Raw genomic sequence first — 15042 nt, 5'->3', positions numbered from 1 at the left:
TGGGTGCCCACTGTGCACTGTGAAACTCTAGGACGTGTCATTCACAGTGTAGTTTTCTTACGGCCCCTTGGATTGGCTTACAACCTGCACATCTGTACGTGGCAGCCTGGTCCATATTTCAAGAAGTTTCGGGCATTCTCACAGCGAGTTTAAAAGTTTTCACAAGCAGCATCTCTTATTTTCACATCATCCACAAGGTAGGATGAAGATGGGTGTGATATCTCTAGTTTATAGATGGGGTAGGAGGCACAGAACTAGTAAGCTGGAAGTGTGGCCTAAACATCTTGACATTCAGATTGGGGGTGTGAAGGACCAAGTCACGAGGACCCTGTTTGGTACCCTGTCAAAGGCAAGATTAGGGACTTCCCTGGCGGTCCAGTGGTTGAGACTCTGTGCTTCCACTGCAGGGGCCGCGGGTTCAATCCCTGGTCAGGGAACTAAGATCTTGCATGCTGCAGCGTGGCCAAAAAAAAAAAAAAAAAAAAAAATTACAAAAAGGCAAGATTAGAGCTTCTTGATTTCCAGAGACCTCCCAGAGATCATCATAGAAACTACTACATCTATACCAAAACCATAGCTGGAGTTAGGCTAGAAGATAACCCCTTTCATGAATGTAGAACTTCAAACCTCAAATGTTTTATAAAGTAAGTTTTTACTCCCATCATAACATTGGTTTATTAACAAAGCCTTGTAACAATGGACAGGGATCATTATACCCATTGCGGGCATCAGATGCTGAATCTGGGGGGTACTGCCTCTCAAGAACTCCCTCCCAAGAACTCCCTCCAAAGCACTAAAAGGCAATCCTACCTACCAGCCTAAAGGAACTGTGGCAAAATGCCAGTCTGAAATGAAGTATATACAATCCAGGGAGACGGTGACAGCTACCCAGCTATCAGCTATCGGTTACAGTTTTAAGATACTAGCTAAACACACACACACACACACACACACTCACTCACATACTCACAAAGTTTCTAATGCACAAACTAGTGGAAAGTTTTCAGACTGACAAACTTGTCACCGGAACTGAATATGCAAAAATAAAGAGCAAAACAAACCCGAGTCCAACCACCTCGTTAATAGCTGAGGTCTTTATTTCAATTTGTATGTACAGTAAAAGTGCTGCTGAGAATCTGCAGCAACCAGACAAAACAAAAATGTAATTCTCTCTCAACAATTAGCAGCTTAAGATCTATCAACTACAGTGTTAATGTTCACACGTTCACAAGTGTCATTTCTGTACTTTTCAATTCGTGCAAGTGAGTTTTTATTCTTACACACTTTGATAAAACACACTTACAGTCTAGTAGTCAATCCTACTGAGGGCATCACCCAGCATACACGACACACAGACAGAAATGTTAACTCTTAGAGCCACGTTCAAAATCCCCAGCTTCACGTGGGGGTGGGAACCATAATTTTACCTGTGTCAGTTTTTTGATAATATTTGGTTTTGTTTTGGATGCACATTTTCCGAGGTTGAAAGGCAGCTCCTCACTGGAACTCACTTGGAATTCAGCATTTCATCTGACTGTACCTCAAAGGAATATGAAATCAGAAACAAAACCAAATACAGAGAAGACCACATGAAAATTATGCTCATTGTTACGACATGGCTAGCAAGGAAGGCTTGATCTGAGTTTTTCTTCGTATCAGATTTTTACCTCAATTGGGTTGGGGGGGGTACAGGGGAGAGAGAAAACCCCACCCAGTCAGGGAAGTGTAAAATTTAACCTACTTTTGCTTCTTAAGGAGCCAGTGGAATAGAAAGCCTTCCTTGCTAGGATGCACTGAATATCTTTCCAAAGAACTGAAATTGGAGCAGACAGAAGTGCCGTTCAACTATCATAAAAAAAGGTAAATGTTAGTCACTCTACAACCTGAACAGAGTCACCCAGGCTACCATAGTCAGCCTCACACACCAGCACTAACCAGTAATCCAGGAATGCTTCATTTCAAATGGAATGCATGTAGTCTTTAAAAGAGAAGCATTAGAGTGATAAGTTTCCATCCACAGAACTGTTAAACCATTAGAGCGAGGTTATAGAAGAGCTTTGAATAGATAAGAGAACCCAAGAACAGCCACAATGCAAAGAAGCTCAAAGGCAACAGGTATAGGCAGCACAAAGTGGAAGGAAGGCAAGAAAATAGATGCACGGTTACAAACAGCATTAAATGCAGACAACTGTTGGGCCTGGTGAATAATCAAGGGACAAGAGATCTAGAAAGCCATTACCGTGCCTGACCTAGCCTGGAGGTCCTTCCGAGGACATTTTGAGAATGGAGGATGGACAGTCAGTGCAGGGCTGTTTGGCTGGGAGCTCAGGGGGCTTTCCAGAGGTGAAAACCTTCCTTTGACAGAAACTGTCCCAAGGCAAATGGGAACATTTTCAATCCATCTAGCCAGTGACTTCCAGTGCCCACAATACTTCGTAGCCTCTACACAGTTCAGGGGACTCAGAAGTTCTGTCTTAGAAAAACTGGAGGATTGTGGCTAGAGCATCTTTCCAATAACTTTGTGGGACTGTCTTTCCCTCACTAAAGCAAAAAATTAGGAAAAACTGTGCTAGTTCGACAAGGTCATGGTGTCCTTTGGCACTTCTGCCTAAAGTCACTGCAATATCTTTAGGCAAAGTTAACACTGTAAATACATAGGCTTGTGAACAATTTGTTTTTGGCCTGAACATAAATTGGTTCCAATTATTTTTTAAAAGAAAAATCACCCCTGTGGTGCCTGCTCTGGGCACTGATTTTGAGAGGTCAACAGAGCTAACAGGTGTACTACAATCATTGGGGGATGGAGTGAAGACTGGGGTACCTGAGTTAAAATATGAAAATGATTATGGAAACAACATGCTGTTTCTGAGAAGGCCAGCCTGCCAAGCCACAGGAGGCTGGAGCTGTCATGTAAGCCATCCTCTCAGACAGGCAGTGTTAACCTAGTTCCAGAAGAATTTCCTGGTATAGGGGAGATGGGCAGATCATGCTTTGCTACTCTTTTCAGGGCAAAGTATGTGCCCCTTGCTCATCACCTGGTTGCACAGAACAGAGGCCAAGAGGGAACAGCATTTGTGGTTCAATACTATGAATACGAAAAGGTTGGCCAAGCTTTCTAGATAGGCTCTGAAAGCCCAAGTTCCACCAGGATGGTAGAACTGGTTATAGGATGGTGAAGAAGGCTCAGTCCATTTTTCTAAACTGTCTATAAAGGTCCACTGAGCATAGTTATGTTAATAAGTCAGTCTAGATGAAGAGGACGCTGACAACATTTTATACCCCAAACTTGAGTCCTTCTAACCTGACATTTCCTTTTCTGCTCTTTAGGGAGAAATCACTTTCAGTTGATTCTCTCAGGCAGACAGAATAAAGCTTTGAAATTAAAGATGCTGGGGCCAAAATGCAGACAAAAGATTCCACATCACTTTGGTTTCAGTAATTAGGGGGTGTTAAAAAATGAACTAAGTGGGGGCCTCCCTGGTGGCGCGGTGGTTGGGAGTCCGCCTGCCGGTGCAGGGGATACGGGTTCGTGCCCCGGTCTGGGAGGGTCCCATGTGCCGCGGAGCGGCTGGGCCCGTGAGCCATGGCCGCTGGGCCTGCGCGTCCGGAGCCTGTGCTCCGCAACGGGAGAGGCCACGGCAGTGAGAGGCCCGCATACCGCAAGAAGAAAAAAAAAAAAAAAAAAAAAAAAAAAAAAAATGAACTAAGAAAACACAAGGAATTATTTATGACTCTCATAGTACAGTCTCAATTTTTCCTACAGATAATCCCAGCCCAAAGTCACTGGGTAAACATGTTGTTGGGGCAAAAAAACCTCTACCCTATCATGCTGGCTTGTGGAAACAGCCTCCCCCTCTCCCTGCGCACCCCTTTCCTCTCCAACCAAGCCAAGCCCATAAAGTGGTGGTGTGGGGTGGCAGGACACCAAAAAGCAGTAGCAGCAGCCAGAGGATGGAGTTTAAGCAGGGTCTCAAAACAAGGGTGTCAGAGGGTGGCATTTACAGCAAGTGTTCCTTTACTCAAATTGTTTCAAGACAAGAGGGAGCAGCACACTTAAATATCCACACATTTCTTCATTTAAAAACATCACTTCTTTATTTCAAAGGAAAAAATAAAAGACCCTCCCAACCCTTTCCAAAAAAACCCAATAATAATAATAACAATAATAAAAAAATCCTATTAGAAACCATAAGGAAGCACTGAGAGTTTGAGTATTACATTCTTCAAGTATGCTGTTCAGATTTTTTGTTTTTTAAATTGGTGACTATACACATATTTAAAAAAACCTTAAAAGTGCGGCCATGGGATTTGCTTAAAGTTAAGTATTTAGAGGGCTACTTCAAAATACTGTAGTAGGACTGTGCAGTGATCCTTTGGGGCATGATGCTCTCACTTGTGTGTCCTAGCAAAGGTTAAGCGACCAGGTTCAAAAGTGATCATACTTCCAGGGTTACCATGAGTGGCCAACTTGGGTGAGAAAGCCAGGGAGATCCATGTGTTCTTCCACGGACAAGGAAAATCCACCCTGAATCCAGAAATTCAGACATGGAATGTGGTAGGACTTCACAGTAAAGTTAGTCTGGGAGGGGGAGAGGTGGTGAGCCCAGACAAGGCAGGGTGTTAGGTTTAACTGGTTTCCCTAATCAGGTTTTCGCATCTTTTTAGTGGATTTTAGTGCAGTCCTTCAAGCCACAATTTAGAATGCCCTTCAGTGTGCTCCAGATTGTTGGTTCATGTTAAAGGACTGTTTAAGATCTGCATCCCAAGGAAAATCATGCTACATAAAAATGATCCAAGATTTTTGCCCAAAAAACTTCTTGGATAAAATCTAAAAAATACTATTGCAATTGCGTCTTTTGAAGAAAAAACATTATTCTAAATGTAAACAGATTCACTCAACTCTTTTGTTGTTGTAGAAAACTTCAGAGTAGGTAAGTTGCTGTCTAATTCTTCACCGCATGCACTCGCCAGAGGGTAGGGGAGCACTGCCTTCTTGTGCCGGCATCATCTGGAAGAGGAAAAGAACCGTTCCACGTAGCTGAAGAGGGCATCCCAGTGCTTCCAGAGAAAGGCAATGAAAACCACAAGGAATAAAGTGCTGAACGTCCTGTTGCGAGTCTTCATGAGGGGAACCACGCAGTTGGCTACCGTAGAGACAAAGACCAGAAGGACTGCCATGACCGCCAGGAGGATGTTGATGAGTTTGCCCAGAAGGTTCCGGGCAGTGGCATTCTCCAGCCCTTCCAGCTGTACCACCTGCTGCTGCTGCTGCTGCAACTCCATCTTGGAGATGCGGGTCTGGCACGCCTCCAGGGCCTCCTGTGGGCCAGACAGGGAAGAGTTAAGCTTTCTGCTCACAAGCACTCTGAATAGCTGACATGCCCCTTGGGCAAGCCAGATGCATCTTGAGCCACGCCAATGATTTAAAATATGCTAGAGTCTTGAATGTGAGAGGCCAAATGCATAACTCACAATTCAAGTAACTATTATTCACCTAAACTGCTTTCCATTGCATTCCTGTGGGACAGCTCACAGGAAGCAGTTGCCACAATTAGATTTGGTCTTGAATATTTTAATAACAAGATCTCAAATATATGATTTTGTTTCTCTTTTTTTCCATTTAAAAATTATTAAGTTGCACACACACGTAATTGTTCAACATAAAAACATTTCAAATAGGACACAAAAGCAGTCTCTCTTGGTATTTTCCTCAGTTCCAGTCCCTGCCCTTGACATAACTCTGTCAATTTGGTGTGTGTTCATCCTTTCACCCGTGTTTAAGTCTATACACATATGTCCCTAGGGATATGCATGGAATTATTTAAAAATTGTCTGCCTTAATGAAAATAGTATCATACCCTAGGACTGATCCACAGCTTGCTTTTTTCACTTGACAGCGGGTCGTGGAGATCTCTCCATGTCAACGCGTAGAGGCCCACCTAGTTCTTTTTAACGGCTACCTAGCATTTATAGCTTGGATATGTCACAGTTTATTCAGCCAGTTCCCTACTGGAGAGACATAGGTTATTTCCAACTTTCCCACTATAACAATGGAGAGGTGAACATCCTTTGGACATCCCTGTACACACTACCTGGTGTTTTTCAAGTTAACTAACTCCCTGACATCAGGGGAAAGGGTCCCCTGCTCTGTCTTCTTAAGAAGAGCTGATTAATCTCTGTGTAGAGGACAGACACTATGCCCAAACACTTGACCAAACATTTCAAGTGATCTCCTCTCAAGGCCATAATCTTCACCCACGAGTTTATATAAAATTTACCATAACACTCAGAGGACAGAACCGATTTCCTTAGCAATGGTCAGATACCCTCCAAAGCTCAGCAGTGGTGGGAGCCCTGGGTTTTTCTGATCTTGGTTTCAGTGGGCCCTGGTTTCCTGGGATTCGAGGTGAAGGCTAGGCAACTTCAGACTGAAGCTAAGCTGGAGAATGGACATACAACAGATACATTCCAGCCCAGAATGACCTTGGGGAAAAAAACTAAAACATAAGCAGAATTCCGGGGCATGGAGAAGATGGCATCTGGGCAAATGATCTAGACATTCCCTTGATTCTTTGTAATAAAAGTTTCCCGGACCACTTCCCTTCTCTAAGACTAGTTTATTTCAAGATGCTTTCATATGAAACCACCAACTGTTTTCTTAGAAATATCTCCCAAATGGGATGAGTAAAAGTTAAATATTGTATTTTCCCAGAGATTAAACTAGAGGAGTATTAGCCTTAAACATTATTGCCTCATGTGTTATTCTTGTAAACTGCCTGGCAATGCACCTGTAAAAGGTTTGGATTTGGCAGCTAGCACAAAAGCCCCCTTTACCATAGAAGAAGATAGGTAAGATGGCCCTGAGACATGTCACAGCAGCTCCTGAAGCAGCAACGAACAGATGTAACACATGTGCTTTTCCATATACTGAGACAATTGTGATCTTAAGAAACATTTCCTAAGAACGCAAGCAAGCATACCACCTCCAAATGGCATAGACTTTTGAGAAATGCACCTCATCTGAAGAGCAGGTGTATTACAGTTGGTATAAGCTTCTCAATATTCTACCCTCTCCATCCTTTTTTCCCCCTAAACATTTTTTTATTGTGGTAAAATACACATAAAATTTACCACTTTAATCATCTTAAAGTGTTTAATTCAGAAGCATTTAGTAAATTCACAATGTTATGCAACCATCACTACTATTAAATGCCAGAACATTTTCATCATCCCCAAAATAAACCCCTACCTTTTACCTATTACTCCCTTCCCCCTTCCCTTAGTTTCTGGCAACCACTAATCTACTTTCTCTCTCCACAGATTTGCTTATTCTAGACATTTCTTATAAATGGAATCATACACTATGTGGCCTTTAGTGACTGGCTTCTTTCACTGAGCATAATGTTTCAAGGTGGATCCATATTGTAGCATGTATCAGTTTTTCATTCCTTTTTTTCTTTTTTTATTGTGGTAAAATACATATAACATAAAATTTACCATCTTAACTATTTTTAAGTGTACAGTTCAGTGGTATTAAACATTTATAATGTTGTGCAACCATCACCACCAATTATCTCCACAGCTCTTTCATTTTATAAAATTGAAACTCTGGACCCATTAAACAATAACCCACCCCCCATCCCCCTAATCCCTTAGCCCCTGGAAACCAACATTCTACTTTCTGTTAGCCTTTTGCTTTTACACCTGATCCTTCATGCTAACCTGGATGTCCCGAGCCCGTTCATAGGACTGATATGCAATTTTCTCTTCCATGCTGGCCAATTCCTGCTTCAAGTTCAAGATTTCATTCTGGTGGAGCTCTGTTAGGTCATTTAGTTGTTCTTCTAATCGTTCACATCTAAGAAGGGGGAAAAGTTAAATTTTTTATGCATTCTGTATTTTTCTTGGTATTATTCACATCCAATCCCCAAAATCCATTCTGCAAAGGAAGAAAATAAAAGCACAAAGAAATTAAGTGAGTGGCCTGAGGTAACAGGGCATGCTAGTGGGTACAGCTCTTAGTGCCTGGAATGGACAGCTTGTCACAAGGCCATATCATAGCAGCAACATGGCTCTTCCACATCTCTCAACACACGGTATTTGTAGCAAGGCCAGCAGCCCTGATTAGCTTTGAGCATACCCATTATAAACGAGGCAGTTTTTATTCTGCTCTGAGCAGTATATGCGAGAGGCAAAAACTACAGCAACATTAAGCAGGTCTTATCAGAAGATAAACAGCACATAAATGGAAACTGACCTTCTGGCAATCACCAGTAGCAGGTCACTCACCTGGATGTTCATTATTCAGAGCCCATCATCACTATAGCCAAGCACAGTGTCTGTGACAGTGTCAACAGATATTTACTGAGAGCCTGCTGTGTGCCCGGTATGTTCAAAGTGCTGCGAACACTGTGGTAATAAGCGAGACAGAACGCCTGCCCTCAGTTTATGTTCTGCAGTGGGGGTGGAAGGCAGGAAGGCCAAGACGACCACAGGCATGGATAAGTAAACCAGGAAAGATCAGTATGGGCATATGGCAGAGTACCCAGCGGCTGACGAAGCTGGAATGGTCAGGGAAGGCCTCTCCCCCATTCAATGCTCTAAACAATGAGAGCTGAAACCTGAGTGATGACATGAATAAGCCCCGTGAAGTTGTGAGGGGAAGAGTATCTTAAAGCAGAAGGAATTGCAAGTATAAAGTTCTCAAGATGGGAATTAGCTTGGCAGGTTTTAGGGACAGGAAGTAGGGACAGTGTGGCTGCAGGTGAGTAAAAAACTGTGAGAATGCAGGGAGATAAGGTTCCTCAGGAGGAGGGATCATTTTGTTCATCTGGCACCTCTAGCATTTAGGACTACATATGAAAAGGTTTATTCTACATAAAGATGGGACCTGGGTAGGGCATCTAAGGACCAGTAGGGCTGGAACAGTTTTAAAGGACGAGATCAGAGATTCCGGGTGGAAAAAGAACACAGGTAAAGGACAGGAGGTGGAAATGTATAGGCTAACTGGAATAGTAGACCTAAGTTGGAGAAAAAAAAGGAAATCTGCCCGTAAAAGGTAGGTAGGGGAGTGGGGATTCTGGAATAGACAGTACAAGGGCCCAAAGCACACTGCTGGGGTGGGGGGAGTGCGGTGTGGTGACATGATGAACACGGTGTTTTAAGAAACTGGGTTGTCTGCTAGTGGTGAAGCTTGGGGCAGGTTGTGGGTGGAGTTCAAGGAACCAAAAAATGAGCTAAGTAGGTAGGAGAAAGGTTGACGACCACACATTAAGAAGCCTAGAAAGGGAAGAATAAACACAGGTCTAGCTTAGGGCTACTAGAATGGAAGCGTCTCAGTCAGACAGAGGGCTCATCCCAACAGGAGAATATATACAGTTGGGGTTCCACATCCTGCAGGTTCCACCAACCTCGGAATGAAAATATTTGGAAAAAAAAATTCCACCAAGTTCCAAAATGCAAAACTTGAGTTTGCTGTGCGCCAGCAAATATTTACATAGCATTTCCATTGTATTAGATATTATATGTACTCTAGAGGTGATTTAAAGTATGTGGGAGGATGTGCATAGGTTATATAAGGGACTTGAGCATCTGCAGATTTTGGTATCCGTGAGGGTGGAGTAGGGGGAATGTGTGTCCCGGAACCAATGCCCCGCAGATGCTCAGGCAAGCACACACCTAACACTAGCATGTGAGTCTCAGCAGACTTCGTATTAAAAAAATAAAAATGTCAGAACGAACTCAAACATTTAAAACTACCCTCCCTTTTCCTCTTGTTTTTAACCACATGTATAGTACACAAACTTTTAAGGAATACATGGAAGTTCTCTGTTCAAGGTAATTTTTATGTGATGGCATCACCAACATTCCCCCTTCTAATAATTGTATAATGAATAATTATATTCATTTATATCCTAAACTCCATTCCCTCTCTATGAAACAAGGATTTAAAAAAAGGTGCAGCTGACCCTTTTTACTATGTTACTGAATCCTGTTTAGTTCTCCTGTGTCCTTGATAAGAATCTTTGTGCTGCTTTCTTTCCCACTGAAACTGTCACTAAAGTGACTGAACAATTGATCAGAAAGGTTTCCACTTTTTGTCCGTAACTAGGGCGGATTCTCTGTGACTCTGCCTTTTCACTTTATCTGTGACCCTGGGCATGCTCAGAAACAGATGCCACCTCTGGAGTTGATTTTCCACCAAATTTTAAGTTCAACAAATGCCACAAGATTATGTTAACATATTGTCTTTTTATGATTGTCCTATTAAGCTGTTTGTGGTGTTTGCAGTGTTTGATGATTTTGTTATTCTTTCTCCTCACCACAGAGGGGCTAGACACTTTTTAAAAGTGGTGTTCCATTGTGTCAGTCCCTTGGGATTTAAGAGAAGGGCTGGGCATGGCAGCAAAGAACTGTCCTAAGCTAAGGATTGATGTGGGGTGGCAGGCAGGGGAGTCTGGTGGTAGTGGCAACCAGCCTGCATGCTGATGAAAGCAGACCCAGATGACATCTTTGGCATGCGTTCCATAGGCTACCACCTCAACCCCTTAGCCCACAAATTGTATAGTCTTTTAGGCCTTTCAGGAATGTTGGAGAATCTTATTTGATATTAAACATGGCTCACAAATACCATTAGAATTAAAAAGTAATAGCAGGAGCTACCATTTATTCAGTGCCTACTATGTAAATTAACTTCCACAACCCTAAGAAGGTAGTAGGTATTATCTTCACTTTACAGATGAGGAAGCTGTAGCTCAGAGAGGTAAAGAGACTTGCCCAAGGGCACACAGAAATTAAGCAGGGGAGCAAAGATTTGAATCCAGGTTGGTTTGACTTTAAAGCCAAAGTTCTTAACCTCTGTGCTATGATGCCACTTTGAAACAATTCAAGAAGCCCAGATAAACTAATTCCCTTCATAAGTAAGAAATGTGAGTCAGGTCTAAAGCTGATCCAAATCACATAGCCACAAAGGGGCCTGGACAGTACTATACTGACGTGATGGTTCGAAGCTTTATGTCAAGGTGGAGTCAATGGGAGGAGGAGTGTAATAAAAAGATTATGGACCTAGAATAAGAAAGAAGATAATAACAAGTGTCGGTGAGGACGTGGAGATTTTTGAACCCTGGTATACTGCTGGTGCAACTGTTTTGGAAAACAAATCTGGCAGCTCCTCAAAGAGCTAAACATAGAGTTACCATATGCTTCAGAAATCCCACTCCAGGTATACACCAAAGAAAAATGAAGACTTATTTCCACTCAAGATTTGTACACAAATGTTCACAGGACCATTACTTATAATGGCCCCAAAGTGGAAACAACTATCAACTGGTGAGTGGATATATAAAGTGTGGTCTATTCATACAATGCAGTATCATTTGGAAAGAAAAATAAATGAAGTAATGACACATGCTACAATATGGATGAGCCTTGAAAATACTATGTTAAGTGAAGCATGCCAGTAAGAAAGACCTGAAAATTGTATGATTCCATGTATATGAAATATTCAAAATAGGCAAATCTATAGAGACAGAAAGATTAATGGTTGCCAGGGACTGGGGCAGGACTGAGAAGATTGGAGACTGATGAAAATGTCCTAAATAGATTATGGTGATGGTTGCATATATCTATGAATATACTAAAACTATTGATTTGTGTATCTCAATAAAGCTGTTAAGGAAGATTACGGATGCCTGTAGTTTACTTTGAAATGCATCAAAAAAAATACAACAAAGGATGGATAGACGGAAAGATATACAATAAGACAATATTGTAAAATGTAGAATCTAAGAGGTGGGTGTATGGATGTTCACTGCACAATTTTTTTCAAGTCTGCAGTGTGTTTGAAAATTTTATGATAAACATTGGGAAAAAATGATTGTAGGTGTTATAGCCAGGAGCACTTGGGTTTGATTCCTGGTTCTACCTCTCAAAGTTGCATAGCAAGTTCCTTCATCTATAAACTGAGGGTAATAATCTCTACCTTGTATATTCATTTGAGTACACAGGAGGTGTTAAAAAATGTCTCTCTCCTTTCCATCTTCACAGACTACTAAGAACACACTGGCCCTTTCTAAAATGTTTCTACTTCATAATGAAGAAGGCATCGCCTGAGTATGTGCTCCCTGAAAGGAATTCATGGGCAATTTGAAAACCTTTTTAACTAACCAGATATTTCCTGTGGTGACTGACTCATGGCCTTAGTCTCATCTTAGGCTCATCGGCAGTCCACGTCACTGTGCTAACTACAAAATAAATCCAATATCTCACACCCTGTTTTACATGTCTCTAAGATGATCACTATTTCGCGTACCTCCTCCTTCCCCTTTAGAGTTGTTAAAATCAGTAGGTTACAAAGAGAAATACACCACAAACAGTTAAAGTATTGTTTGAAAGATAAAAAATAAGTTCCCTGACTATAAAGAATCTTAAATTCTAGGGATTAGAAAAAGCCTACTTAAATCTCTTTCCATCAAGGAACTATTTCTACAACATCCCTAACAAGCAATCTCTCTGTGAACACCTCTAGTGGCAGGGTATCGTTTTTCTTAAGGCAGTTGTTTTCACTGCTAGATAGATACAGCTATCCATCTAAAACTGAACTAAAACCTAGCGACTCATAACTCTCATCTCAAGCCCCCTCTCTCATCTACATTACCTGTGATACCTGCATTCAGCAATAGGAGATAGTTCTCTATGGATTTCCACAGAACTAATCCCTAAAGTCCTGACCACACACGCATCTGTCAGATTTTTTTTTGGGGGGGCCGGTACGCGGGCCTCTCACTGTTGTGGCCTCTCCCGTTGCGGAGCACAGGCTCCGGACGTGCAGGCTCAGCGGCCATGGCTCACGGGCCCAGCCGCTCCGCGGCATGTGGGATCTTCTCGGACCGGGGCACAAACCCGTGTCCCCTGCATCGGCAGGCGGGCTCTCAACCACTGCGCCACCAGGGAAGCCCTGTCAGTATCATTTTTGAACTCAGTCTGCTGACTGGTTTCTTTCAACTCACTCTCTCTCTTGCCTCATTATTTGTAAAGATAAGCCTGTCTTCTATTCCACTGTCTTCATCCTGGGTGAAGACACAGAAGGCAGGAGGTAAGGGCAAGGCCACTCAGAGCTTAGAGTCTGCTGCTAGAGAGTATCTCAGCCCCTAAGCCTGGTAACTGTCCTTGCTAGGGTGATATACATTTTGTTGTATATCATAAAAGGTCAGGTGAGAAGAAGAAAGAATAAGTCAGCCTATTTTGTAATTTTTGCCTAGGGCTCAGGAATTTCATACATAAACCTCTAATTGAAAAGCAAAATCGCATTTGCATTTGTGTTTTATTTATCCTAATGCTCTTTTGAGCATCCATCAATTTAAGGGGACAGGAAAAAAAGTGAACAGAAACTTGCCAGGTTGCAAGTGACAGGCAGATTAGGGTATAAGAAATGTTTTTTCTCCCAAACTTTTAACACTTTAACATTCCTTTGAAATGCAACCCTTGAATCCTATATTCTCTTCCAGAATTTCAGATCCAAATTGATGTAGACATTAAGAATTTTCAATATATATAATTTTAAGTCCCCACTTAATTAGATTTACCAACACGCTTTATTGATTTCTTTCACCAATGGTGTGAGTTCATGTTTTTTCTTCTTGAAATATATTCTGTAGTATTTCTTTCAGCAAGGTTTTATAAGAGGTAATTTTTATCTACATGAGTCTGAAAGTGTCTTGATTTTATCCTCTCCTTGAATAATAAATCAGGTGGACAGAGCAGCCTACATGTAGTTATTCTTCCCTAGCACTTGGCAGGTATCATTCTGTTGTTCTCTGGCAGTATAATGTCTCATTTATTTCGTCTGTTTCACACTGGGTTTCTTTCATCAACTAGATTCCCTTGTGACATTTGCAGCTTTTGAGAGTATTTTATGGAGTTCCCTCCTGCATGTATCTCTTTCAGGTTCCTCTTTGGGCTGTTTCATGGCTTTGGGTTGTGACAAAACATGTTTTGGATACTTACACCTATGAACAGCTAAGATGATTTATTTATTTATTTATTTTTGCGGTACGCGGGCCTCTTACTGTTGTGGCCTCTCCCGTTTTGGAGCACAGGCTCCGGACGCGCAGGCTCAGCAGCCATGGCTCACGGGCCCAGCCACTCCGCGGCATGTGGGATCTTCCCGGACCGGGGCACGAACCGCATCCCCTGCATCGGCAGGCGGACTCTCAACCACTGCGCCACCAGGGAAGCCCTAAGATGATTTATTAAATAACACCTGAGGCTGCCCCTCAGATTTTTTAACCCATTTGTGAAAGGAGAAATTCTATAATTATTTAACACTATGCACGAGTATGTAATACTATATATAAATAATGGAGTACTTGCAAAAGTCCTCAGCACTTGTTCCTAACTCTTGAAGCTTATAAACCAATGTTTGTCATATAATGGTCATTAACATGTCACAGGTTCTGGAAACCATTTTAGGACCGAATTTTGTTCACTCCACATTATATCTAAAGGCTTTCCACCTTCACTGCTTCTGCTTTGCACCTTCTTTTGACTTAGGGATGTTTTTATGCTGTGTTACGCAGTTTGAACCAGCCGATGTATCAGCTCATGCAGGTTTTGGACTCAAATCCTGGCTCTGCGACACACTGGTGTGAGTGACCCTGTTCATCTGTTAAGAAGAAATCTATCTACTCCAAAGGGCAACTGTGTGGATTACATAGGAGGTAGATGCCTGGCAAAAAAGGGTACAACCCCTAGGTGAGGTGGTTCAAAGGCACCGCTTGTCGACTGCCATGTGATCCCAAGTACTACTATATGGCTCCAGTGTTCACAGCTTCCTGCTTCTGATTGATTCCTCTAATCCTTCATTTCTTCATCTATCTCCATATTCTCAATTTCATATAGTCTGGAATTTTCATTGTTTCCAGTATATTCATGTTGTTTTTTCTATGACATCACACAAATGGGTTTACTGGGCACACATTCTGTCCTTCTCAACTCTGGGCACAAGCCTCTTCTTACTTCCTCACCAGGAGGGCCAGCACAAGC

General features: G+C 42.1%; 1 protein-coding gene across 6 annotated transcripts in view; it reads right to left on the bottom strand.

The window, feature by feature from the left end:
• Positions 1 to 1079: 1079 nt before the first annotated feature.
• Positions 1080 to 15042, bottom strand: part of TMCC1 (transmembrane and coiled-coil domain family 1) — a 221000-nt gene continuing 207037 nt past the window's right edge. For 5 of the 6 annotated variants that reach the window (XM_081247082.1, XM_081247083.1, XM_081247085.1 and 2 more), the window contains 2 exons: positions 7723 to 7858; positions 3520 to 5319 (listed from right to left, as the gene is read on the bottom strand). In XM_081247082.1, the coding sequence (XP_081103208.1) occupies positions 5005 to 5319; positions 7723 to 7858 (451 nt within the window). In that variant the 3' untranslated portion in view covers positions 3520 to 5004. Of the gene's footprint in view, positions 3474 to 3519; positions 5320 to 7722; positions 7859 to 15042 lie in introns of those variants that run through there. The other variant, XR_014016929.1, reaches the window with a different exon arrangement.

This window comes from Mesoplodon bidens (genome assembly GCF_964165515.1).
Source record: "Mesoplodon bidens genome assembly, chromosome: 10".
Taxonomy (NCBI): Eukaryota; Metazoa; Chordata; class Mammalia; order Artiodactyla; family Ziphiidae; genus Mesoplodon; species Mesoplodon bidens.
This window is presented reverse-complemented; position numbering and strand designations above follow the sequence as displayed.